This window comes from Aplidium turbinatum, chromosome 8 (assembly GCF_918807975.1).
Source record: "Aplidium turbinatum chromosome 8, kaAplTurb1.1, whole genome shotgun sequence".
Classification (NCBI taxonomy): domain Eukaryota; kingdom Metazoa; phylum Chordata; class Ascidiacea; order Aplousobranchia; family Polyclinidae; genus Aplidium; species Aplidium turbinatum.
In genome coordinates, this window is record NC_137479.1 from 4,679,999 (window position 1) to 4,707,461 (window position 27,463).

General features: G+C 37.3%; 1 protein-coding gene across 1 annotated transcript; it reads right to left on the reverse strand.

Annotated features, from left to right (window-relative positions):
• LOC145775466 (atrial natriuretic peptide receptor 1-like) lies at positions 1-26,968 on the reverse strand. The gene is made up of 21 exons (XM_082586761.1): positions 26,699-26,968; positions 26,178-26,404; positions 24,514-24,657; positions 23,694-23,896; positions 20,785-20,979; positions 19,763-19,970; positions 16,832-17,000; positions 15,271-15,412; positions 14,958-15,030; positions 12,231-12,333; positions 10,947-11,111; positions 10,670-10,821; positions 9,988-10,181; positions 7,271-7,417; positions 6,393-6,576; positions 5,592-5,763; positions 5,009-5,170; positions 4,222-4,352; positions 3,325-3,470; positions 2,707-2,801; positions 1-576 (listed from the first exon to the last, which is right to left on the reverse strand). The coding sequence occupies exons 1-21, from the start codon at positions 26,966-26,968 to the stop codon at positions 1-3; spliced, it is 3,858 nt and encodes a 1,285-aa protein (XP_082442887.1).
• Positions 26,969-27,463: the final 495 nt, after the last annotated feature.

Sequence of the window (27,463 nt, forward strand, 5' to 3'; positions counted from 1 at the left end):
TTACAAAATATCAAATTCATCTGAGCTTATCTCTTGCAGACAAACTACATTGTCAAATCCGAGACCTATCCCGCTATCTCTTCCGCTTTTCCGCTCTTGTATGGTATTTCCTGATGCTGGTTGATGCTTGATCTCAGCACTGCTGTTAAACTGCACTCTCCTAGTGGAGTCAGAAGATTTAATAGATGAGTTAGTAAGACTGGTTTCGTTAGAGTCGTTTCTTTTTAACTCATTTCGGTTTTGGGTTTCAACTACAACAGTGTCCGAAACAGCTGTAACTCCTGATCTCCTTCTTTTTCTTTTGCTGAGTTTTTTACTTTGTTTTCTGAAAGGAAGAGGAGACCGACGCTCTTTCATAATAGATCGATGTCTCGTCACATCACCATGGTTATGGGTTTGATGGAGAACAGAATTTTTTTTCAGTGTTTCGGTTTCAAAACTGACAATGTTTCCATGAACTTTGGTTGATTTATCAGCCACAACGAAAGCCTGATTTGTTTCAGGAGAGTTTTCAGAAGACGATTCAGATGAAGAAATTTCACCTTGCAGCCAAAAGGTTTTCCATGTTCCCAAACCCTAAAAACAAATAGCGTAATTGTCTGTGTAATTGTGATGACATTGACTACACAATAGGTTTCGATAACTGTCTTAGCAAAACAGGTGGTGTAGCCAAAGAATTCACTACATGTCCGCATTGTTAGTTCAGTTGGTTAGTGCCCGATCAAGAGGCGCTGGTTCGGCTCTTGGGGTATGCGTTTCAGCAACGTATTACAAGACTGCTCTTCATTCTCTTCATTCAGCCGTAGCCTACATCGTAAAATGGAATATCTCACACACAACATTACTTCGACAATCTGAAACGTCACTCTTTCAATCTTGGTGATCTGGCCTGCATCAGTGTTTCAAAGCCTACACAAGTATTCAAAACTGCCAGGATTAATCCATCAGAAGCTTGCTAAATTTAAGGATAAAGATTCAAACCAATCAACATTCTGCTAGCGGAATTATAGGAACATGGGTATCTTAGCCTATTTTACATTTACAACAATTTTTGTCTATCGCTGTCTATTCGATGCTACAATCGGCTGCCCAGAAACTTATTTTTTGTTGCATTTGTAATTATTTTTCATTTTGAAAGGAAGATACTGTGTCTTAATTCCGTTCTGAAACGAACACCAGCTTTTACGAATTTGTTGCAAAAACATGTAGCCTACTTAAGTACCGGTACATAATCTAGAATATGTCTTATTTTAGAAAGAAATAGAACAGGATGCTTGCTACCTTCTTATTTTTACTTCTGCTGGTATGGAAAGTTGCTGTTTCTCGATCGTAATACCATTTGAAAGACAACGGCAGCCGCATTATGTATATAAATATTAAATTCACAATGCTAAGCTCGCGATCTTCGAATATATTTTACTTGTTGTTGCCATTCTGTGGATTTGCGGAGGTTGTTGCAGGAAGCAATACATAGGATTACCATGTTGATGAATATGTATGGACATCACCAGGGCCCACAAGAGGGGGGGACAACCGGTGCATTGCACCGGGGCCCGGTGAGTTCAAGGGGGCCCGACAAAATGTCTAAATTCACGCCATAAAAAGATTGATTTCAACGATTTTGCATAAAATATTGTTTTTATATTAGTTCCGTATGTTGAATGGGGCCCCCTTATGGGTAGCCTAGGCTATGCCCTTTTTTATAATTACAGAATTTTCAATTTTTTGAGTTTAGAGGGGCCCGACAAAATGTTTAAATTTGCGTGTTAAGGTCAATTTTTAAATTTTTTTTTATATTTTTAAGTTGGTATTTCTTATATAAAGTTGGTATTTCTTATATTGAAGTTGGTATTTCTTAATGTCATGAACAATAGCAATGCATTCATCCTAAGTTTTCTGCCCTAGTCTCTGCAGATTTCAAGGTCAGAAATGGTATTGTATGTTAATGTAAAGCTGTAAGCACACATATGCAATGCTATGTCAGCCATGTCGGATAGTAGCCTATTGCAATTTTTATCTTCAAAATTGCTAATTTTACCCACTTGTTGCCATGGTTACAATCAGGTGTTGCCAGAGTTAGGAAGGGTTAGAGTTAGGAAAGGTTAGGGTTTTGATCTTTGCCCAGGACTAAAAAAAAATATCCAAAATACAAGTTTTTGTTTTCAACAGCTATAAACTTTTCCTCAAATTAGGGCAGAATTCCATATCTGACAACGCTATTGAGGCTATATTTACACCATGTAGTGTTTTAGCATTTTACAGCATTTTATCTTTGTATATAACTACTACTAGTGTGTATCTGTGAATTTACAGCTATATTTACAATAGTGCATTGTTTGTGAAATACTGGAGTGTTAATACTTTAACCTAATTTATCCTTTGTAAGAACGCGCATCGCAAATTTTGCTTGTGATTGGTGACATATTGCGCTGGGGGGCCCGGCAGCAACATCTGCACCGGGGCCCGGCAGGGCTCTTGGAAGCCCTGGACATCACTACTTGCTAGTAGGCTAATTAAGCAATGTAGCTTTCAAAAATATGCTATCTACTCTCTACAAGATGTTCTACAAATGAAAACATTTCGACATGTTTTGAAATATGATTGCTAATGGTTTTAGGTTATGAAAAACAGTGCTGCAACTATTTTTTCTCGATTAATTCTCCTCTCGGTCCAAAAAGTATCAGAAAAAACGGTAGCCATGCTTACCTTCAAAAATACTTCGTCTTCTCTTTCCTCTAGTATGAAAGTCCCAAATTTGTCCAGAACAACTTTCGTTTTGGGAGAGATGTGAATAGATAACGCTGAAACAATTTAATGGCTTTATCAAAACGATGTGACTTAATGTTCTATAATAATGTTCTTATGTTACATAAGTCTATGTTCTGAATATAACTAGTGAAACCAATCTGATTTGATCTAGACAATCTTTTGTTTCAACTTACGACATACTGGGGTTCCACTTGTTGTGCATGCTGCCAGCATGCACAACAAGTGGAACTCCATTATATATGCTGCTGTAAAGCTGTAGCATTGGGGCTTATCGGGGTCTAGTCCAAATTTCACAAAAAATAATCAACCAAAAATTAATATCAGTCACTCTAAGTTATTTGTTAACACTGCAGTGTTGCAGCGAATGCATGAGGCACAGAAAAACGCAAAGTTAAATGGATGAAATTTAAACTGACTGAATAATGCATTCAAGTTACTATTGGCAGAGCAACCTGCCAGTCCACCTCGTTCGTTATGTTGTAACAATGCTGCGTATCAAGTCATTAAATGTTACAAGTACAAACAATGCATTTTGGTAATAAATGGCGAATTTACGTTTTCCGTTAGATTCCATTCGAGATGCTGTGTTCACTGTGTCTCCAAACAGACAATATCTTGGCATCTTCAACCCAACAACTCCTGCCACCACTGGTCCAGTGTGAATCCCTACCCGCAGTTTTAACTTGGTTTCAGGCATATGACTAAAAAAGAAATTTTCAAAATTGATTTAAATCATGGAAGGCTATCCCACCATGCATAATAGTCATGCATGCGTTCACACTTAAGGAGTAGACTATTCGTAGCTAATCTGTAGGCCGCTGCAGCAGGTGGGGTATTTTGACCGGTAGAAACTTTGACATAGGAGACTTTTTCCTATGAACCAGCTCCAGTCATTGTGACCCTTCTAGCATTGAGCCAAGGAGTTGATTCTTGCTTTGAACTTTGTTTGGTAATTACAGAAGAAAAAAAAGTACCCCAATGGCAGGGGGTGGGACTCGAGTCCACGTCATCAAAATAACTACTTTCCTAACCCTAACCCTTAAATGGCTAGGCCACGCTGCTGACGGCAAAACGTTTAATTAATTTACAGTACTATTAAAAACTGCAATCAGCTGATTTAAATCTTGTCTTCTGATTGGCTAATAAACCTTACATGCTGCAGCGGTCGGCAGATTACAGATACGCCAAAGGTAGGCTATTTAAGTGCTTACAACAAGTAACTTATTCTCTAGATTTTTATTTTATATAAAAAATATTACTATGTATCAAGTTGTAACGTTTTTCTGGTGCCACTGAATTGTGATTTGGAAGATGTGCATCTCCACCTTAAAGATTTTAATCAAAGTATGACTACGGGAAGCAAGTCTGCATAAAATAGAAATAGCTTGCTCTACCTACACAATCGTAAGATTATTATGCATTAAACCAACTGGATTATGTTTGATCTTAAACCTGATCTTGAATTCATTTGCAACCGAGTCCATAAGACCCAAAGACATTCTAGCAATTTCTCTGGCATGTTGGTCTCCGTTTTTATCAGGCAGTCCAGACACCACCATGTAAGCGTCACCAATGGTCTCCACCTGGAGAGAAATCATTATGAAAAGTAATTTCATGAAAATTTGAAGTGTAAATTGAATTGAATGCTTGAATTAATTAAATTTTAATGAATTTCATTTATTAAATGTTTGTATAATCTAAAGATGCTATTACTACAGCGAAATCTATTCCTAATACATTACAATAAGTTGAGAATTAAAATAAAGTTCAACCAGCCTCATGTTTAAAAAGAGTATATATTTCGCTACATAGTAATGAGCATCTTCAGTTCTTATTCAAATAGAATCTATTTAAATAGATTCTATTTGGCATAGTACTGTATTCAAATAGATTCTATTTGAATAAGAACTGAAGATGCTCTTTACTATGTAGCGAAATATATATTCTTTTTAAATATGAGGCTGGTTGAACTTTATTTTAATTCTCAACTTATTTTGATGTGATCAAGTCAACCGCTTCTTGCTGACGGCGTGCCAGGGTTAGGTCTCGGTGTCTCAGATGACATTCACTTTAATACATTACACTAAGAGGTTAGATTGTTGTGCAAATGCCAGCATTTGATGAATGCAAAATAGCAGTAGGCTACCATAAATTAAATGTTTATGGATATTTATAGCGTGAACATCGGTAGCCTAAAGAAGCAGCCCCAGGCTACATTATAAATGAATATCAAATGAACCTTGTAGACATCGAACTTGTCAAGGATTTGATCGAACATTGTATAGAGGTCATTGAGCATGTTGACAACTTGCATTGGTTCGCTGCCGTGGCTGATGGCGGTGAAGCCGACAATGTCGCTGAAGAAGATGGTCACGCCGTCGAAAGCTTTCGGAAGGACATTCTAGAATAAGTAATTATAAAACAAAGGTAACAATAGCATACGCTTTTGGTGGACGCTTTTCAAACATGCCATCCTGGCTCGACTTCAGGCTTAGGCTAGATGTTCAAAACACTGCTTATCTCTACTCTACCTAGGGTTTCTGAAGCAAAGGCGTTGACAGCCCGACTCTGGTGAATGCCATAGGATTAGTAACATCAGACTTCACCTTCTTCTTCCAAAAGTTTGGAAACAATTATGACACGTTTACGGTTTACTTGTTTTATCACTTAACATCAACTTAAACTAAATATACATTAAAACAATATAGTTTTTTGTGACTTTTCTGTGTAAAAACTTGAAACTTTATTATGAAAGGAAGCTAAGTTCACGAAAACATTCCGCAAGTGAAAAGAGTAGGCTACAATTAAATGTTACTTCTTACATTTCCTCGTTTTAATTGATCAGCTACTGCTTTTGGCAACATTTGATAAAGCAGTGAATCCGCCCTTTCCTTTTCCGCTCTGTATTGCTCTGTCCTCTCGTCAACTTTTTCTTCAAGATGTTGAGAATAATTCTCTAATCTTTCCAACAAGCTGTCAACTAAGTTCCTTTCTCTGAATTTAAAATGTTTGAACATAAATATTTTGATAAAGTAGCTCTTGAAAAGATTGAGAACATCAAGTTTTTCAAAACTGTTTTTCATAATTCATATTGTTCAGGTCAATACCATTCATAGGACTACCAAATAGATTCTACTATGCTTTGATGATTTGGCTGCAAGTATTCATTACGTTTTCAATGCATTTTTGTTTTTGAAGGTCGGTCAGTTTGGCATTGTGTTTGGTAAAGAGAAAGCTTTGCACATTTCCACAGCAATACGGCAACTTTTCTCAGTGGCTAACGAAATGTTTTTAACAATATAAATTAATTTTCTAAACAAGAACACTTTAAGATATAGGCTACTGAGCGACATCTCAAACGCTGGCAAAATTCATGAGCTCTGCAGTTTGTTTTTCAAAGGCCGGATTTCGACTAGCCTATCTTCTATGTTGAGCTGCAAGATGGTGAGGCGTTTGAACTTGCCAGAGACATTGTCTCTGCTCTATCAAGCTTCTGTAGCAGCTTTTTTTCTTTTTTTAACAGTAAAAAAACATTAAGCAGATTAAAATGAATGGGCCCCTAAACAGCCGTGGGCCAACCGGTAGGGGGCACGGGGAAAGGTTAACATGGCTCTGGATCTAACCTATGAATCTTTTTAATTTCGCGTTGAATCTCAGAGAACTCTGGCCGTTCTATCGGGTTGTCTGCCCAGCACATTTTTACAAGCTTCCTCAACTTTGGGTCAACAACGGCCTCATCATTGTCATCGAGTGTGGGGCGGAATGGAACGTCCTTCAGCGGAATGGAAGTGACATTGTGAAGGATTTCTAACATGAAAAATAAAATAATCGTTATCCAATTATAAACTAAATATAAATTATCCAGACAACCACGTTATCTGGTCCAAATCTTTACCATTGGGTGCGAATTTGACCAGATCTGCGGGGCAGATAAAGTGGCTGTATGTATATGTTCTGAAAAAATAAACTAATTAATATTTGTCGAAAGCGTTATAGAAAAAAAAAAACTTGTCTAAGGAAAAACACTCTGTTGTTTATCTAAGCTCATAATACATGTAACTGTAGCCTATTGTTTAATATACAACGTTTGGGCTTGGGCTTGGCAGCCAAAACATTGAAGTTTATCGGTAAATTAACTCATACATAGATGACCATTTGAATATGCCTACAGCAATCACCAGCATCAGAACCATAGCTACCTATAGATGTCTGTAGCCTACATGTAGTTATTCCTAGCAACTAATTACCCATCATCGCAAATGCAAAAGATTCTCGGAAAATAGTGATGGAAATCTTGTAAGAGTGTTTAAAATCGTTTCAAATTTGAAATGTGAGAATTTTCAGTCAATCGGAGACTTTTTTATCAAAGATTTTTGCTGTGGGAAAGTTAATCTTGCCACAACTGTTTTAATTTTTAAAACATTTCCTAATTTAAGCCGATGATTAGTCTACAGAACAGACAGAAAATAGAGCGATTAGTCCAGGACTGTTTGTCTCTTACCTTGAGGTACTATGGCTTCCTCTCGATAGAAGACTCCTTTTCTGTAGATGATTTCTTGCACAACAATTCCAAAACTGTAAACGTCTCCTTTTTGTGAGCCGCTTGTATTCTGCTTTCGAAGAAGTTCAGGTGCAGTCCAAAGTTTATCTGGGGAAACATAGTTAGAAGACTTTGTTCGATAAAAGAAGTAAAAAAGTTTCCCTCAAAATCGCCTTTACATTCATTCTTTCTCCTAAGACCATCCTATCGAAGTTAGGTCAATTACAATTGCAATTTTTCAATTGCTAGTATCTTGTATATCGCAAAACGTAACTCACTGGGTACAGACAATTTTCGCAACTTAATCTTCATCAAATGCAACTCAACTGTCTTAACTGAAATCATTGAACCTAAATACGAAAACATTTAATTCTTGCATTGAAACGTGCAGTCCAATTAATTACATTCAGAAGTAAATGTAATTTGAAAATTTTAAAACGATATAATTGCCATTCAATTTTGGTATAGGGGTGGTTTTCTTGAACCATAGACGAATAAAACCTAACAACCACACGGCATTTAACATAACTTAATAACATGAAAATAAACTAAAAATTGCAAACGTTTTCGGCCATACTCATGTTAGCCCTTTTCAAGACGACAGATGACAAATGACTGATGCGGATTACTAAATCAAGATGACAAATTACTGATGTTCTACATACATAGTTTTGTAATCTCAATTTATGTAGAACATTAGTCAGTTGGTTACTTGAAAACGGCTAACATGAGTATGGCCGAAAACGTTTGTAGTTTTTAGTTTATTTTCATGTTATTGTGTTATGTTAAATGCCGTGTGGTTGTTAGGTTTTATTTATCTATAATTGTAATGTAATTGATCCAACTCTTATCCCTATCGTCCTGTTCCTTCATGCACACGCATATGTATTTGAACGTGAGTCAAGATTATATCCTCTTCCACCTACTAGTATGGAGAAAAGGGACAAAGATCACAAAGATTATCATACTATCATTTACCAACAAGGAAAATTTTTTCATTTTTAGGATAAACCGTAGCCTATAGATTTCCTGTGCTCCATGACAGCTTTTCTGCGTAATCCAGAAGTGCACAGGAGTTAAGAGTATTTGGATCCGTAGTTTCGGATTTTGGCCAGAGCCGAACTGGAGTTGGAGTCTGGAAATTTTGGAATAAACAGGAGCTAGATTGGAGCAGGAGTCTGATTTTTGGCAGTTGATATTTTTCCATACAAATATTTAACATGTAGCCTATTTGGCGCAGTTGTCATTTTTGTGTACTTCTGTTGGTTTTCCACTCTAAGCCGTAATTTGTTCATTAAATAATATGCTTCTCTTTTCATGATAAGGTAAGGTATGGAAAAGGCGTAAGTATGACAACATAAAAAAAAATCTTGATTGTGGTTTATGGTTTGCCCTCGGAGTCGGAAGGAGTTTAGAGTCAATATCTCAAAAATATTTGGAACAGGAGTTGAGTTTGGAGACATATTTGAAAAGATTAACCCTTTGAATCACATATTAAAATCAAGCCGGAGGTGATCTTTTACTGTTGAACTTTGAATTATCGATGTTAGTGCTTTTCAAACTGTTTTGGACTACGGCACACCAAATAATTTCGAAATTTACCAGGACATATTGATTTAGGCTACTACTACTACTACAAGTAGGGGGAGAAGGGGTATACGAAAGTTTCAATTATTTTTTCAGAGGTCTTAGAATATCTTGTTGTGTTCTAAAAGAGGGCTAAATTTGGATTTAAAAAAAAGTGATTTTCTTTCCTACTATAAGTTATAATTTGCTTTTACCGCAAATTAAAGGGTGTGGCTGCTTTTGTGGACAAATAGTCGATGAAGAAGCGATCTACGCAGTAAATTGTCGATCTAATGTAGCATGAAAGCAAACTCTCCCTTCTAAACTACTGTAATTTAACGCTTTGCAGTTTTGCGCTACTCCTGCAGCATTCGAATCACCAGACTTTCAGGGCACACCAGTGTGCCGCGGCATACACTTTGGGAAACTCTGGCCTATGTTAACAAAGGACAAATGTTTTTATTGGATATCGAAATGCAGCTTTTAGGCTACTGTTCAAAAAGACTGGTTGGTCTCTACTCTCTAGTAGCCATCCAGTGTAGACCTGGAATATAGTGAATCTGGGGTGGTAAAAGAATAGACCCTCAGCCTCAGAGGCTCACAAGACAACGGCGAGTGATCAGATATTGGCTAGTGTCTATTAGCATTGTGGTGTCGTCAGAGCAATGTTTTCATCGCGTAACAAACAAATCAAAACATAGGTTGCGAAATTATAGGAAAAACCTAGAACATCACACAACTAAGGCGAAAGAGCCACGCAGCTTGTCCTGTCTTTGTCATGAGTTACCAAGGGGGGTGGGGGGACTTATATACCAGTCCCAGGTATACAAGTCCCCCCACCCCCCTTGGTAACTCATGACAAAGACAGGACTCAATTCAATTTTCTCTTTCGCCTTAGTTGTGTGATGTTCTAGGCGTTACCGAAAAAAAAAATTATATTGCAACATCAGTGTTTCTTTTCAATAATTAGACTTGCCGGTTGGTGGAAGAATAGAAAAGGTAGATTTAATATTTTTTTGTGAAAACAAATTTTGTTGAGCCTATTAGTGTATATAATGCTTTGTTATATTGACTATACAACTCACAACTTGATTGCTTTCAAACTTACTTACTTTCATAATATTTGAAGCCAGTGATACTATCTGTTCTTGTTCCTTCTCGGAACTTCACTAATCCGAAATCTGTTAACTTGACAACGAATCGGCTGTCAATCAAACAATTCGATGACTTTAGGTTCCCGTGGAATTGGAAGAAGCTTTTGTGCAAATAAACCATCCCCTTAGTTATGTCACTGATCAAAGAATTTCTAGAAAAAGATTAAAGCTGAAAAATGTGCAAAAAACCTTAAAAGGCCAGAATGAAAATTTTTGTGACAGTAGAACATTTGGGAGAAAATGTTTTCAAGGACTATTAAAGTAAAATATATTTCCAAACATAAGTACCTTACGTAGCTTACTGGTGCTGGTAAATTATCAAAAAATGTTTGCCTAGAAAAGTCGGTGCTTACGTCCTTGAGGTAATTTTAACTGTCAGCTATTTAACATTATTTTTAACGTTTTTCTTAACATGATTGCTTTGAAATTAAGATTTTTTTTCTTACTGCTGATATTGCAAACAGACCTGTTTACCCTTGCCGTTCTTTCTAGGCAATAGATACAAGATGAACAATAACTTTCACTTTGCAATTTTAAATTGAAAAGCTTACATCAGGGCCATAACTTTGTCAGTTGGAGCTTCGGATGTCACATTGTCACATACTGCACTGTAAACTGTACTTTGTAAAAATAAACTTACTTGAATACATCATCCATATCGTATTCCACATCATTCTCGAGCAGATCTTGAAGAGATCCTCTGGAACAGTATTCTGTGAGGATACTTACATGAGGAGACTCGTCCACCGCTCCTACAAACCTGCAGATATGATCGTGATCCATTGCGTATATCTGAAATAACCAATTGACGAGGTATTTTAAACTAATTGCTCAATTTAAACATTGGTTAATTGTGGAACTTTTCATTTTCATACTGAAACAGTTTCTTTCGATGCTTAACACCTCTACAATACTACCTCTTCTAACTCAATCAACATTGCCCGATCCAAAGTCACTTTTCTTCTTTTCAATTTTTTTACGGCAACAGCATTCCCTTTGTAGAATCCCATCTTTGTGAAGATTTGCCTGTTCGATAGATGATGCTGGCCTCCATTGCTGCTTGAAAGTGACTGGGAAGAATCCTGATAAAAATAAAACTCTGCTTTAAAAATTGACCAAGACAAGGAATAATATTAAGAACAAAGTTTAAAGTAATCGTGAGCAATCCAAAAAGTGTGAAATAAGTAAATAACATAATGCAATATACGTTCTCTTGATGCAAACTAAGCTGATCACTTCAGATCAGTAAATAAATTTGGTTTATCGTTAAAGTTTTCGTTTTCGTTAAAGTTGGTTTATCAATCAAAAGCCCCATGTAATAAATCGTAATGATGGCATCTCTTTTCCTACTATTTATAAAACACTATTGAAGTGTTTGTCTGATGAATTTAAATTGGTTTCATACTGATTGAAAACTGTACAGTGTACAGTGGTGCGTATACAATTTGATTCTTCATGACTCATAGGTTCACTTTCTCCACGCTCTGCCGTTATTTAAGTTTCTTGTTGATTGATAACATTTAGGCCTAAACTATGTTTTTCTAGTTTCAAAATTAGCGCGCGATAATTTTTGTTTGGAAATTGAATTAGCCTACATTTTGCGTGTTTGGTTGGTTTACAGCAACATGGTTCTGTGTTTTGTCATGCTAGACAGGTATTCACTACCTGATCTAGCCCCTGACGAAGCCAGTCATGTCTGATTGACGAAATGTCGGAATAAAAGCAAATTATCATCTTATATATCTTGTGATAGATCAGCTTAGTTTGCACTAGAAGAACGTATCATGTTGTTTAAGTATAATTGCATGGTGAATAGCCTCATTCAACTTTTTAAAAAAATATATAAGTTTAAACAGATAGGCCTACGATAAACTAAGCTACTTTCTTTTTTGAAGGCTCATCTTTTCAATCCGTTTCATTATTGTGTTATTGACATGACACAGTAGAATTCAACAACATTTGCACACTAATCAAGGATTGGTGATGGTGATGCAGCGGTGGCGGTGGTGGCGGTGATGATGATGATCATTTTTATGTTCACCAGGTTTGCTAACTTCCCAGTAAATCATAAAAACTGGACTTTTCCTTGTTAGTGTTTTGATTTGCTAGGCTTTTATTTCTTTGAATTGATAAAAAGGAAATTTTAATCACGAAAAAGGCTTTGTGTAATTCCAGAAAAGGATTAATTATACCACACCAACCTTGGACTCTCCAATTGACATCCGTCTGCGCCCAGACCAATCAATATCTTCCCATTTCACCCTCCACATCATCTTTCGCAGTCTTTTCTCGCGAAGCATCTTCCTTTTAAAGAAGAAAAACGACGTGTTAAAGTATGAAGTGAATCACTGTATAAATCGATATCGGCAAAGGAGGATATAGGACAAAAGAAGTTAAAGACGATTATTTAAGTTACTAAGTTACTATCGACCCAGCATGACTACCACTTGACCAGACTAATAGTAGGCCTATCAAATTTAATTTTTTGCGGGTCTTAGTTTCCAAAGCTTGCTGAGACAGGTTTTCAGATCACTCCTTTAACTTCGGATGTTGATATTACAAGATCTGGATGAGATCTGACCATTATGAGAAGTTGGTTTGGTTGTATTTTAAAATAAATTTGTGGTTAATTTTACTTTGCCTTTTTGGTTTTATTTTCTTTGTTCCATTATGAAATGCAAAATACAGTCGTTTATTAAATTTGTGCGTTAAACCTTAGAAGGTTGGGCTCTTGGAGTCTTGGGGGGGTGTCGATTCTTCTTATGCTTTAGGAGTGATATCTCTGTTATTTTTTTAAGGCACGGTTTCAAAATTTGGAATTCACTTTGCAAAATTATTCACGCTGAGCATATCCGAAAATTAAAACTCTGTGAATTTTAGAACTGCTCGTATACGTCGAAATGTTGAGGTGACTTATGACTTTTGGATTATTTTGCGATTGCGTGAGTTTAGCCTACACATTATTTTTGGTAGAGTAATGAAAACCATGCATTGCAATGTTGTGATTAATTTCTTTTACATAATCTCAATTTGAATGTAAGTTATATTTTTTATGCAAAATAATATAATAATGAAAAATAACATATAAAAAATATTTCAGAGGATGTGCTGAGAAATGCCTTATATCTCTCAATTTATAACCTTTATTCGCTCAACATTTCAGCTCAATAGAGGTGAATAAAAGTTAGGAAAAGCCAAGAAATCTCGTAGTCGCTGCCTCATGGTTTTAGAGATACAACTGTTGATACAAAAAGTTGAATTGACAGCCCCCCCTCCAACCTTCAATGGGTTAAAAATAAAATACATGCACATCTTAAAAACTGAAAGCATTGCCCAGTACAGTAGCCTTGCCATAAAGGTTACGAAAAATAGAATTTAGGGGCGTTTTTCCTGTCGACAAAGTTGGCTTAGAACAGCGATGCTAAAGCGATAGTAGGTTAGGACAGTGCTCTTCAACCTTTTTGTCCGTGGTACACCTTTTTTCAACTTTTAATAACTTCGTATACCTCACAAATAGCAATGTTTAATTGTGCACAGGAAGTAAAAAAAACCTAATAATTAATTAATTGTTTGTTAAAGTGATTATAGTAGACTTGAACTGGGCACAAGAAACTACGCTTGCAAAAGTGCAAAAAACGTCAAAATTGAAGATTTAATGGCTAGCTTGTTGTTGCATTGTTTCGGCAAGTTGGACATAACGTGGTGTTAGCTCTTTCTCTATTCCTCCCCGCATTAAAGAATCAATGTCAAGTATCGAGTTTCGTTTGTTTGACATGATCTCAACAAGACTGGAAAACCCTTCTTCACACAAATAAGTGGTAGGCATCTGCACCAAGACATCAATGGCTTTTTGGACGAGATTTTTGTATTCTGGAAATTCAAGAAGAGATACCCAACATTCTGTGTAATCCACTTCTCGGAATGAGTATTTTTGATTTAAATCAGCCCGTAGTTCCAATAATTCCTCAACCTCAGTTGGTTCTTCATTAAATGGTTGGATATTCCACGAGTTTGCTTCCAGACATTGGTCGTTATCTTCAGGAAAATACGTAGTCAAATTGTCGGCAAGTAATTTCAGGTGACCAACAATAAGGGCAGACAAGTTATCTTCTGTAGAAACGTCCTCAAACTCCCAGCTAGACTCTTTCATGTATTGACTTAATACAGGAAAGTCATTGAAGTTCCTCGACAAAACATTCTCTTTCCAGAGTGCAATTTTCATCTTCAGAGCATTGATCTTGCTAGTTGACCGAAATATATCACCCCCTCGGCCTCTCCCTTGAAGACTGATATTCACTTGGTTCAAACAATCAAAAATCGACTCCAAGTATGCCAATTTTGCAATCCAGAATATGTCACGAAACTTGGAAGCCCTTGGGTCTCCGTGTTCAGAGTAAAATGCCCCTAATTGTTCGCGAAGTTCAAACACACGGAAAAGAACTTTCCCTCGCGATAGCCACCGTACCTTTGAGTGCAGAATAAGTTTTTTAGAAGAGGAGGTCATTTCATCACAAGCCCGTACTTGCGCATTAATGACGCAGCAATCCCAAAGTCAAATGCGAACCACACGGCACATGCATCCAAAATGAGCGTGGGCTATCTGTTTCAAAAGCACAAAGCAGGTTGGCGAGTAATAACCGCACACCAGTAGGTCAGGTTAAAAGTTTACAAATATGCCAATTGCTGTCTCTGTTGTGACTTCCACTATCACAGATCTAAGCTGTATACCCTCCGTATACCCTTCTCCAGCTGTATACCTTAGTTTTGATCTGGTATACACTTGGGTATATAGTATACCCGGTTGAAGAGCACTGGGTTAGGACATGATTTTTATAATGCTGTTAGATGTGATCATGGCCATGGTGTGATACAGCAAACGTAATCTAATAAATGATATGTGGCTTTAACTGATTTCAAAAAGCAGATACCTGTACAGGATAGTCATAGCGGCACAGGCTAAAAGAAGAACTGCTGCGCATCCTCCAAGAACATAGTAAACAGCTGTAAATACATTCAAGTGTGAGTGCTCATTCATTGCCTACAGCTCATCAAGCTTTTGCATAGAACCTTGAATTTGTTTGTGGCATAGAAAATTACCGGTTGCTTAAATTATTTTTATAAGCCTATTTCATTTTATTTCGCTGATTCGTATGTTGAATTACTGCTTTTTTACAGTGTGTTTTTTTTATAAATTCCAACCATGTAAAATAAATTGAATTGAGTCAATATTACATCACTTACTGTTATCAGGCTTGATAACCTCTTGACAATATTCATTTTCATATCCACACAAAGGCACATTCAAAGGCACCACGCTTCCAGGCCAGTCGATGCTCCCAAGTTCTTCAAACGTCCCAGTGCTGCCATGATAAGTCAACACAACCTGTAACAGGCGTGTGCCATGAAGTCAACAAGGATTCGTTTGAATCGTTGAATGCATCACTCGGTATCATTGAAAAAGTTGTTAAACGTAACCCAACATACTTCATGCTTAGTGGTTGGAATGTCCCTTTCTTAATCGCTAAACGAGGGATCGATTACTTTTCGATTACCAAAGACTTTTTAAAAGCAGAACTCAATCGTATTCCTGCTTGGGAAAGCACTCAGCAAGGAAATGGATTAAGGGTAATAATGTGTTCGGTCGCACCTTTATGACACTGCTTTGTTGGCAACAGCGCTAAGAGCAACACATATCCACGATGGATACAGCGCTAGGCTATATAAACATAAACATTATTATTATCATTATAAAACAGCAAAATCAGGGGAGTGCTTTCAGGCTGCAGCAAATAATATTGGAACCTTTGCTTTTTTTATTGCAAAGCAATAAATTTTTCCAACTGATGTAGCATGGAACCGACCAAGTGTCGTCACTTGTTCATCTTAAGATTCTTGGAACTAACAATTAATTGTTCTGTAAAATGACATGAGCAATCCCAAAACAATATAAGCCGACGTTTAGGTCTATAAGAGCTACAGCAATAGCCAGTGCCGGTCTTTGGGGTGTGCAAACCGTGCGATCGCACAGGGCCCGCAAATTAGGAGGCCCGCAATTTACTCAGGAAATGCAGTAATTTTTGTCATTTCCAATGGGAAATTCAATTCGATTCACAAGCAAGTACCGTTATTCTTGAAGTCAGTTGCGGCTTTAGGAATTAGCAATAAGAAAACATGAAGACTCAGCTTTATGTCCGAAAAATGCCAGAGAAAACATGATCTTATCCTTTTGCTATGCCACCGGATAGCACCATTTTACAGTTAATGTTATACCCAAATTTTTGTTGAACATGCGCTCAGAATGCACCAAATTCAAAGTAATTTTTCAAAATTTTCTGGGGGAGGCCCTCCAGACCCCACACCGCTGGGTGTCGCCTTCGGTGAACATGCCGTCAGGCTTTGCCCGCCGGCCGTCAAAACTACCCTCCCCTTTCAAAATACTTAGCTACGCTACTGAATTGGATCATTGTCATTGGGCCCCGCAAAGCACATTCCGCACAGGGCCCGAAATACCCTAAGACCGGCACTGGCAATAGCCTATGCAAAATGGAAATCTTTTACTTCAATTTGTGTTTTGTTATTAGTGATTGTAATTTGTAACAATTCACTAAACGATCCACCGAGAGTCGTTTACTGATGCAGAGAAGTCACAACAAAAATATCTTAAAAACATTTCATTCGTTTGATGATGTTCTGACATGGAAAGACGTTCTGAGATGGAAATAATCAACAATAGACAAAAGATATGGTTTAATTTTCTTTTTCGAGATGACACTGACAAACAAAATCCTATAGGCTACGGTACCTCAAATTTCTTTGTCTTGTTATTCATATCCAAGACGGAGTAATCCATTTCTTGATCTCCTCTTTTTGATATCGTTATATTTCTTCCGAGACTTTCATACTCAATTCCCCACAAACGGCTGACAAATTCTTCTCCGTTGTCAAATTTGTTCGATCCAGCGCAGAACGTGCTGCAACAAAAAGTATAACCCATGCAATAGGTTGAGCTTCGAATTGAGCAGCATGATCGTTGCTTCACAAATGCAGATACAAAGTACCTGTTTTAGCCTGATGTTTCCGGTTTGTTGTGGTAGTAGCGTGTGTAGCATACAGGCTATGTTGAAAATTGAAATAGACACATTAAAATGTAGACCTGCTGGACTGTTTCTATGACAATGCACTCTAAGCTTTCGAGAATGACCGATCAATGCACGAAGAACAAATCAACGGTCACGTAATTACATTTTCTGTGTGTCCAGGCTTAGGCCCTATTATAGATTTATTGTGCGAACAGGAAGAAATATAAACATTAAATAGCCTAACAACACAATGAACTAGCCCAGGGCTTCCCAAACTTTTTTGCTCGCGACCTCTTTTAATTTCCTAAAATTTTCCGCGACCCCCTTTACGGTTAAAGGGATAAACAATGCGAAATATACGGTTGTGGTATTTATTGAAAGGTTTGGCCTAATGGTGAATATTCCGGTCTAACGTTAGGCTAAGCCAAAAAACGTGAAACTTTTTTCCAGAAAATTCAAGCCACAACTTACAGTAGTTAAAAGATAGATCTGCAAATATTTCTTGAGATTTGAAAGAGAGGTAATCGGTACTTTGTTTTTGCATGGTCCGCCCGGTTAGCTCAGTGGCTACGCGCCCAGCTCAAGATCACGCGGTGCAAGTTCGACTCTCGGGGTGTGCGCTTGAGCAACGCATTTCAGGACTGCTCTCCTTTCAGCGGCACCTAGTGAATGGAATAATTCCCCGGCAACAATCGGAAAACTTCACTCTGCCAAGCTCGGTAACCGGCCCTGTGTCAAGAGCCTCTACAACTACAGGTATGCGAAACTACCAGGAATAACCTTTCAAGGCTTTGTCAGGATAAAGATTCAAAACCAACCAACCAAATGGGTTTTGGATCCAATCTATTAAGCTCTTTCAACAGTCTTGACAAGTGTCGATAACCAGAGGCTTAACATAACGTTTGATTCCATGCCATTGTTAGCCAAACACTTTTCAGTAAATGAGATTAGGCCTATTTCAAATAAATCATTTTCAATGTTTTGTTTCTAGATGTTTAATTTTTTGATGAACGCTCCAACTTTAGATTTCCATGTAAAAACATAAATGTTTTCTCCTTAGAAGGACAAATTAAAATCGTTCCTTTTTTTCAGGCAAACCTGACAAATAGCATGATTTGAAAAGCCTTTCCAAAAACGTCTTTACAAATACGGTGGACAAAGGCTACACTTTTTCCGTTGGAAAATTCACGACTTATTTTTTTAACGCTAATAACTTTGTTAAAGCATTGGCTTTAGTTTGGAAATCCACGTTTACAATGCAGAAAAGAGGATTTTCAACTCCTATTCCATATTTCACTAGGCTATATAAATTTAAAAAATGCGGGTAGCCGTGGGGGGTAGCCTATTGAGTGCACGACTCTTAATAGTTAATAACTTTCACAGCATCTTGCATATAAGTGATAATATGCAGTGCTTTGTGTAAAATTTGTATACTTTCTGCGACCCCCGAAGTTCGTTACGCGACCCCTCTGGGGGTCGCGACCCCCACTTTGGGAAGCCCTGAACTAGCCTACCCCTTCGATTAAACCACAAGCAGCATTAAAATATATAAAAATAACACAACAAATCATATCACTCATAAAACATTCTATTCAGATCCTGTTGAAGCATTGTCACGACGCCATCGTTTGAATAAACGAAGCATGCAGGAAGTCATAAAGAAGATTTGCTAAGGGAAGCGTTATTGGCAGACACGAGATTAAAAGACCGACCGCACTGTTGACTTTCTCATTATTATTATTATTAACCTTTGTTCGGTGTCGACTTTCAAATTCTGATTATTGATTCAATATGACGTAAAACAGCTTTGTTATTTCTGATGATAGGCTTAATTAGTTTAAATCTTGACAGTTGGTATAGCCGCTATTGAAGTTATTGCCGAAGCTAATTTATGGCAGACCTAACATTCTCTTTATTTGATGTTTCATCTGTTTTGTAATTAAGCTTTGTGAAACTTTACCTGTCGGAGATGTTCATAAATTTGGCTTCTAATAACTTGTGATTTAATGCTCTGTTAGACTACTCGCATAACTTTAATCCGACAGTACTAGGTTAAGCCAAGCTTAAGCTACTGGTAAAAAGTGGGTACGTTATTACAAATATATTTACAGCAAAATCACAATATCGTTGATGTTAAAGTATTTTTCAGCATGTCACCATTTTTAAAAAGGAATAAAAAGCATAGATATGATCAGATATTATTTGTTAAATTACGCAATCTGCATAGCCTACTCTGCATTGCAAACCGACACATTTCCTTATTTATCTCAATTACACTATGGCATAGTTGTCAAGTGGGCTTCTTGATTTTTAAACTCAACTCATCCAAACCCGTACAATCTCAGAAACGTAGTTACTAAAAAACACCTCATCAAATTATTTTAAATGGAAGATCTCTTCCTTAGGTTTCCAAACATAGACAAATATTCACTGACGCCGAGTCCTACCAGACGCTACCGTATGTTGCGTTCTATTCATTCATTATCTCCTTTTCGAAACTACATGAAGACATCTACAATATCTTTCGCAAGAATCAAAATTTAGACCGAGCTATTTAACAGATCCACTCAATCAAATAATGAACATGTGTGTGTGCATCGAAATTTGCTTTTGTAAAGACTTTTTTGATTGAGTGATATGACTCAAAAGTTTACCTCAGTAACCCGTAGATGAACAGTCTCATGGAATCGTAGTAATAACTAATAAATGGATTGACATATTCATTGTATTCCATTATAGTTCCATTGCTTGTGCTGTTAAGCTCCTGCTTTACCGAATCAGAAAATTGTTTGTATTCTGCGTTGGTTGGTGTGTGTAGGGTAACAACTGTCAAGGCACGGAGGTACTCATCAGTATGTGGATCTGTATGAGGGTAACAAATAATAAAACGGGATTTAGTGCAAACAGACTTTGCATCACACGAAACAAGACGCGTATCCTGTCATTGTACTTGATGGAGCTGCTAATGGCAGTGGCGCTGTTGTAGTGATGAGTGAGCAATGTGGCGTCAAAACAGGTTACATAATAAAACAAATCATCAAAACAGATACTGTTTATAGGTGACAAACGATAAAATGAACGGAGGTTTTATGTAAATAAACTTTATAGCATAGCGAGGCAAGGTCACTTGCTTTTCAAAATAGTTAAACAAAGCTTAAAAGTTGTAAACATTTGGTTAAAAATTCACAGTTTTCCTCTCCCTTTGAGAAAAGTCGGTCTCAAAAATGCGATTTGTTTTTCTTTTTATCCTAAACTGGATTCCTAATGCACATTGAGTAACGTTTAATAAGCTGCATAGCCTACATTATAGCCTACATCAGGGTTACTCAACTAATGTTAATAAAGGTCCAGTGTGATACATTGGATACTTTTAGCGGACCGGTGAATAAATTATTTCATACCCAACCACGAAAGTTAAAGTATCAGTGATAGTAACAAACCATTTTTTAGGTAACCTAAAATGTAACTCCTCTAGGATTTGTGACATAGTGTTGGGGAGCCTGGGGGGCCCCGCCCCAGATGCTAGGATAATCACAGAAGAAAATGCTCCCAGAAACGTGGCAATGAGGTTAATCTTCCGAAAACCCGAGGTTCACTATCAACACTCAGAAGGTCCGGATTCGGAGTAGCCCTGTTGAGGTCCGCCAGTTGAGTAGCCCTGGCCTACATACTGTACCTGTGAAATCAGTCGAATCATCTGTGTTTGAAGTATCGTAATCCAAATGATCGTCATCGTCAGTCCAAACGTAACTGGTATTGGGATTGTATAAATCCATGTAAATGAAAACATATTCTCCATTCGTCATGTTCAATTTCTCTGCGGCAAGCATAACTTTGCGCATTGCCCGACGTCCAAGGCACCAAATCGACACTAAAATTTGGATAATAGTTTGAAATTGATTTGAAACGGTATTTTAAGCCATAAGGCAACCCATTCATCAACGTTAATTTTTTTACATTGCTTCAACGTATAACATTCGATGTGGTAAACGACAAATTTAAATGGTTAAAAAGTTATAAATGTTGTAGGTCAACTTGTTTTATTACTCATAATCAGAGATGGGCTGGAGCGCACTACTTTATGGATTTGCGATGGTAGGAGCAGCGCTACATTTTTGTTGGAGTAGCGGCTACAGTAACGACACTACTTTTTCCAATATATCGCTTTTCACAATGTTGAATCCGCAATAAAATTTCATTACCTAGTGTAGGATAATATACTTCTAACTTTGTAATAGTAGGCGGGTGTTGAAAGTTTGTGGGGTGTATGGGGGTTTGTGTGAAAGGTAGCACCTCTATTCCATTTCCTCAAGTGAGAGTAATGGTAACATTGGTCCTTCATGTAAACCCCAAGTCTCATTTATGGCTCCACGAAGTTGGTAATGCACACCAACGGCCACACCCTCGTAACGGCATAATGCCAGCTAAACTAAATAAGGCGCATATTAGAGCAGCTTTAACATGGTAGGGAAATCAATCCTTTCAAGTGCATAAAGTCATTGATTTATAGATATAGTACAGAGCTTCTGTTGTGTCTTGATAGCAAAAGGAGGGAAATTCCTTTCACTCTGTCAATGGTGATGATTGTGATGTTCATCCCTTTATCCAAAGATTGCCAACGAGTCTGAATCAAGCTTCATTATGGGGTTAGTGTACATGAGTGCGTAGATGACTGATGAGGCCTATCTGTGTGGTGAAGCTTTTGCTGCAAGATAGACACGGGAAGAACGGTTGGCTAGAGTTCTTGCTCAAGGCTCGGATCTCGCCCTGTTCCGGTTTTCTTTTTACAGCTTACGCTGTTTCACGGCTGATTCTGCGCCTTTAGAAATAAGACTGCCCCATGTTGATCGTTTTGCGGCTAACTTTTTCCAAGAATCACTTTTTGTCCTTGTTTTTGGCTCTCAAAGTTTGTTGTTGGTTGTAGGCCTACCGTGCCGAAAATAGTTAAATATGGTGCTTACTGATATCTTGAAAACTTGATGTGATAGAAAAAATCTAACTTCAGATTTGAGATCAGCGGCCGAAAATTAGCTAAGAACATTTATTTTCATAATTTATACAATTTTTTTTTGTAGACCAGTGAAAGTAGATTAACTTAATTAGAACCGACTAGCCAACACACACATTTAAATAATTGTGATCATCAGGTCAAAAACGGCAAGTGAGTTTACTTGATTACGTTAAAATTTCAGTGGGCTATAAAGAAATCGTCCATCGCCAAATGATCGATCGATCGTAATCGATTACACAATTTTTCCATTGTAATCGCCCTTCTCTAGAACACAGACTTGCTAACCAATGTCTTTTTTTTTAATTTATTACAAATCTGTCATTAAACTAATAAACTGTTCACTTTCAACTTAATAATAAATAAGCTACAATAAATTGGCTAGCCTTTTCTTGTGATCGATAAGCAACAACGTACATTGCTACGTAGGCTACTTATGACACACCAGTGTCATGGTCGATATTGCGGAACACCCTACTACCAAAATGTAGGTTTGGTGTATTTTACCAAGAAATTTAACAAATATGGCTTTGCAATGATTCAAACACGTCTATAAAATCGATATTTGCAAATGAGATTATGCTTAGTGTCGCAGGTGTTATTTTTTATTGATTGACATCAAACCTAAAAGAAGTAGGCTACGCTATTCCAGCGCAATAGATCCAATATTGATATAAGAAAAGCTATTTTCATCTTACGAGATACAGATGTGTTGAACTAATTAAACTGCTGTTTGCACAAACGTAAGGCAATCATATGCCACGCTTTCTATCCAGAAGGCTCGTGGCAACCTATTTATTAGTAATGATATAGACTTGACTTAGAACATCCTGGAAAAATGCATAGCCTATGTTTACATTTATTTCAATTAAAGGATAAAAACTACATTAATTTAACAAAAACCGTCACAAAAAATAAAGGTTTGCATGGTTTCACATCTAAGTTGTATATCTTGCTCAGAGTGCAATTACCAGAACAGAGAACACTAATATTTCGCACTTTTTGGTTTCTAAAAAAAAAATTCTGGTTGCATATATTTTTGTTATATATACAAAAATTTATGCAAAACTTCTGGTTGTTATATTAAAACTGATCATTTTAAAGCTTTCTTGGTGCCAACAGCACAAACCCACACTAGGATGAGTTGACAACATAATGGGAATAGAAGTAATAATGAATATTAGATGATGAATAGGCCTACTTGAAAAGAAACATGCCTGATACAACCAGGGCGTAATAAAGATATTTTATGCCCGGTACCAATGAGATTCCCCGGGCCCCAAATCAAGACAATTCTAACGCAATGCATCCAAAGAATACACAGTGATTTCTTTAGTTTTCGGGCCCCATTGGAAAGGTTCCTGGCCCCTAAAATTATGTCGGGCCCAGGGCCCGGATCCAAAAGTACCTCCTGGACCCTCCTGTCAACGCTACTAGCTATCACACTAAACACCTGGATTGGCGTTACACAAAATGTACCCAGCCGAAATCTCAACTATAAGAACGTTGCTGGTACGTTATGGAACAATCAACAAGAAAGATGTTAGAAAAGCTCATTTTTCATTGTAGCGTTTTACCTCGCGCCAACTTCCGTATTTGGTCTTCTAAAATAGTCTCGGCAGCGTTTTCCATGCTGGCGTCTGTAGAGCGGGTAATAATTTCATAAAATCCTTCATCGTTCTCCCAACCCTCAGCAGTGAAAGAATCAGTGATTCCTTTCAGTAACGTGCCACAATCAGTACTTAAATCATAGTTCAAAAACGCTCCATGTCCGTTAGAGCTACAAAAAGAATAGATTTATTAAAACACAAAGCACTACCCAAAAATCTTGTCTTTTACTCGAAAGATGGGAGGGCTATTTAATTTTAGGTTTAAAAATAACAGCATACCTGCAATAAAACTGAATCAATCAGTACCGGTAGCTGTTGGTCACATTCTATATTGATTTATTGACAGAAAAACCATGCAATTTCTCATAATTTTTACAAAATTTTCTCTTTCCTGTTGCTCTCTTCACTACATTTCATTGCCCAAGCAATGACTCAAAGCGCAAAAAATGGAATTATTCAAACTAAACAAGAATATATAGGCTGTGTCATGTGTCTAGTATCTGTTGTCATCAAGAAAATAATTATAACTTAGTCTCTATTTTAATTCCTTGTCTGATAACTTGGCTTAAAGTGGATGAATTCGGTCAAATATAAACAGAGGGTCTTAAAAAAGAGCTCAATTGGCCTGAAAATGATTTGTTTACAGAATTTTAATTTTACGTAGTAGGCTACAATGATTCCATCATTAAACTGCGCAATTTTAGCATCAACGCTAAATTTAAAATTACGGCAAAAATTGTTCAAACTTTTTATTTGCAGCCAAAACTTGAAAGCGATGAGATCTTACTAAGTGTAAAGTAAGACCGAGGTATTCCAATCGTATCTTTTGAACAAAGAAAGCATGAAATTGCCGAAGTCTGCTGCGGTGATTCCAGGTCTGACCATTGTGGAGCAACATTGGGTTCCGTTCTTTTTATTATAACTTGCTGTCCTGCAGAAATTACAAAAAGCATGAACTTGGCTGTAAAACAATACTGTTGTTACGTGGTGTCAGAGAGTAATCGTAAAATGAGAGTTCAGTTCAGTAGGTTGTAGCCCTATGGAGGGCTGTGGGCATTTCTCCTCAGAGTAGGTTTTCTCGCCAGATCGAGTTCACTTCTCCAATTGAGAACATTGTCTATCCACTCTGTTCTTCATCTTCTTTTTTACCCTTTTTACAAACCTCTCCTTCGATAGTAGCTAAAACCAAACTATCTACTTCTTAATATCTACGTTTCACATCCGTACAGCTTAACACTCCACGCTGAAGACTTTGCTAGCTGTAGCCTACTTTGAGGTTGATTGTAATGTCTCTTGATTTTCAAATACCGGTGAGGTTATTTGTGATGCTCCGTGCTTGTCCTAGTCTTGTTTTGATGTCCGGTGTAAGGTATCGATCTGGTGTGATATACGATACCAAGTACTTGAATTTTCACCTTATTGATTACCTGACCATCAAATTTAACTTTTCCGTTTCCGTGCACTATCATAGCTGCCTTGGCGCTATTACTAGATACACCCATGTCCAGGCTGACTCGTCTCAGGCTCTCTACCCTCATCTCAATCTCCTCCTGCTGTTTGCTACGAGCGTTGTGTCATCAGCGTACCTCCCATTCTAAATTGTTCTCCCTTCTACAACTTTTCCACTCCTCTCACGAAGACTGAGATGCACCTTTGTCATTATCGCTTCTCCGATGGCATTGAAAAGAAGCGATATCAAACAGCCTTGTCTGACACCCTTTTGGAATCGAAAAGATTTTCTTCTTTGATCATTAACTCAGACCATTCCTGTTGCCTTGTTCTACATCTTTTTAAGCAGCCAGATTAAAGTGTTGAGAGACACTCAACTCCGCTAATGTGGACCATAATTTATCATGAAAAACTGAATAGAATGCCTCTGGATTCTTTTTTTCTTATGTCTCTTTTATTTTCGATCAACTTCAAGCATTGCATTGTATAATTAAGATAATCTTTGTTTAAAAAAATATAACATTCATTCATCATAGCATAGTCTGAATCTGAAAACTAGAACAATCGCCACCAATGAGAATTCTTAGGTACCGGTAACAAAAAGGTTTTGAAAAGTAGACTAGTAATACAATAATTTGATGTCTGCAGATGCTGAAACCAATTTACAGTCTAGAATACATATTTAAATTTTCAAGAAATCTTCTAAAATTAATAAAATATTCCTTGAATAATGCAAAACTAGTCTTTGTCGTAAAGAGGTTACTTAACAAAAGGGAACAATACTAAAAATTTAAAAATATAAACCCAGACAGCTACTTTATCTGGCCTAGATCTGGCAAGGATCTGATCAGATCCGCACCCAATTTGATAAAGATCTGGACCAGATAAAGTGGCTGTCTGGGAAGCTTGCTGATGACGACACCTCGTGTATAAAAGAGGTAAAAGTTTTTCAACTAAAAAAATTTATTGTCTGGTAATAGTTTTTCCCATAAAGCAAACTACCTGACACCGGGGTAGAATAGAGGCCAGCTCCAATGATTCCCTAAAGGAGCCACGCGGCCGGAGGTGTAGTCGCATGTCAGGCCAATTATGACGTCAATATCCAACGTGCTATTTCCAGTGACGTTGCATTGAGCCAACAAGCTTACGTCATGAATATCTGACGCTGCCCGAGGTGCCCAGTCCGGATCACATTTGGTGTTTTGGTAGACAACACTGATAGCTGATTTCTGTATGCAAGCATGACATGAAATTAGGCTATTCAGTTTAAGTGTGAATCGTGAGGTAGCCACACATGTTAATACCCAGTAAGACTCCAAATACAGCAATGACACCGCCAATCAGAAGTTACGTTGTCCGTGACGTCATTACACCAACAAAATGATACGCTTTTACTATATCTCATTTCAAAAGAGCATGATAATATATTTGTGACACCTTCATGTCAATCAGGATAGCCTATGAACGAAATCCTTCATGCAATTAGGTTTCACTTTCCAGATAATAATTATGCAAAGTCTTACGTCAAACAAAGCTGAGATGTTCCAGTTATGGACCTGAGATGCATCATTCCAAGAATCATTCAAGGCTCTTTCAATCGCTGGCTTTATTCGTTGGTGAGCGAACTTGTATTTATTTTCAAACGGGACCAGAATCCATACATTGAACTTGTACGTGAAAGGACTGGCTTGAACAGACTGACAGTTTTCAAACAGGTGAGAATTTTTGCTCAAAGTCGACGCAGATGCCGTCCAACACACACAAACAAACGTTAGACCAAAACCTAATTGCATTTCATCACTGTATTTGCACAGGTGTCAAAGTTTATATCATGCTAAGCATAAACGTAAAGTATGTGATCAAAATCATCATATGCAAACATGCATCACAAATTGTAAGCAAACTAAAGCTCTAACAAGCTGGCATAATCATTTTTGCGGGAATGCGCCTTAAACTGACAACTTATTTAAATGATCTAACTTGGCATAAAAACAAACATACATAAAAATTTGAAGCATTTCGTTTTGCCACGTATATATGTGTTGTTGTGATTTTGATTTGTATAATTTCAGATAAATTTGTTGCATTTTGTTTTATATTGACTAAATATTATGTCAAACACCCCTACACCAGTGGCGTATCCTGGTTAATTTTCGTTGGCATGCAATGGAAGGAGGGTCATAGCCAGTGTAGGGGGGTCTGGGGGCATCTACCCCCAGGAAAATTTTGCAAATTTGCCTTAGGTTTTATAGCTTTTCTTGCAATCTGAGCCTTACTTAGCTGATAAT

What these genes read in the sequence shown, in the direction of transcription:
- LOC145775466 (XM_082586761.1), bottom strand. Translation starts at nt 26,968, where the DNA reads ATGCAATTAGGTTTTGGTCTAACGTTTGTTTGTGTGTGTTGGACGGCA. An exon ending in ACATCTCAGCTTTGTTTGAC is followed by an intron (nt 26,405 to 26,698) that starts GTAAGACTTTGC and finishes GCTTGCATACAG; the next exon opens with AAATCAGCTATCAGTGTTGT. An exon ending in TGGCTTCAAATATTATGAAA is followed by an intron (nt 7,418 to 9,987) that starts GTAAGTAAGTTT and finishes ATGTTTCCCCAG; the next exon opens with ATAAACTTTGGACTGCACCT.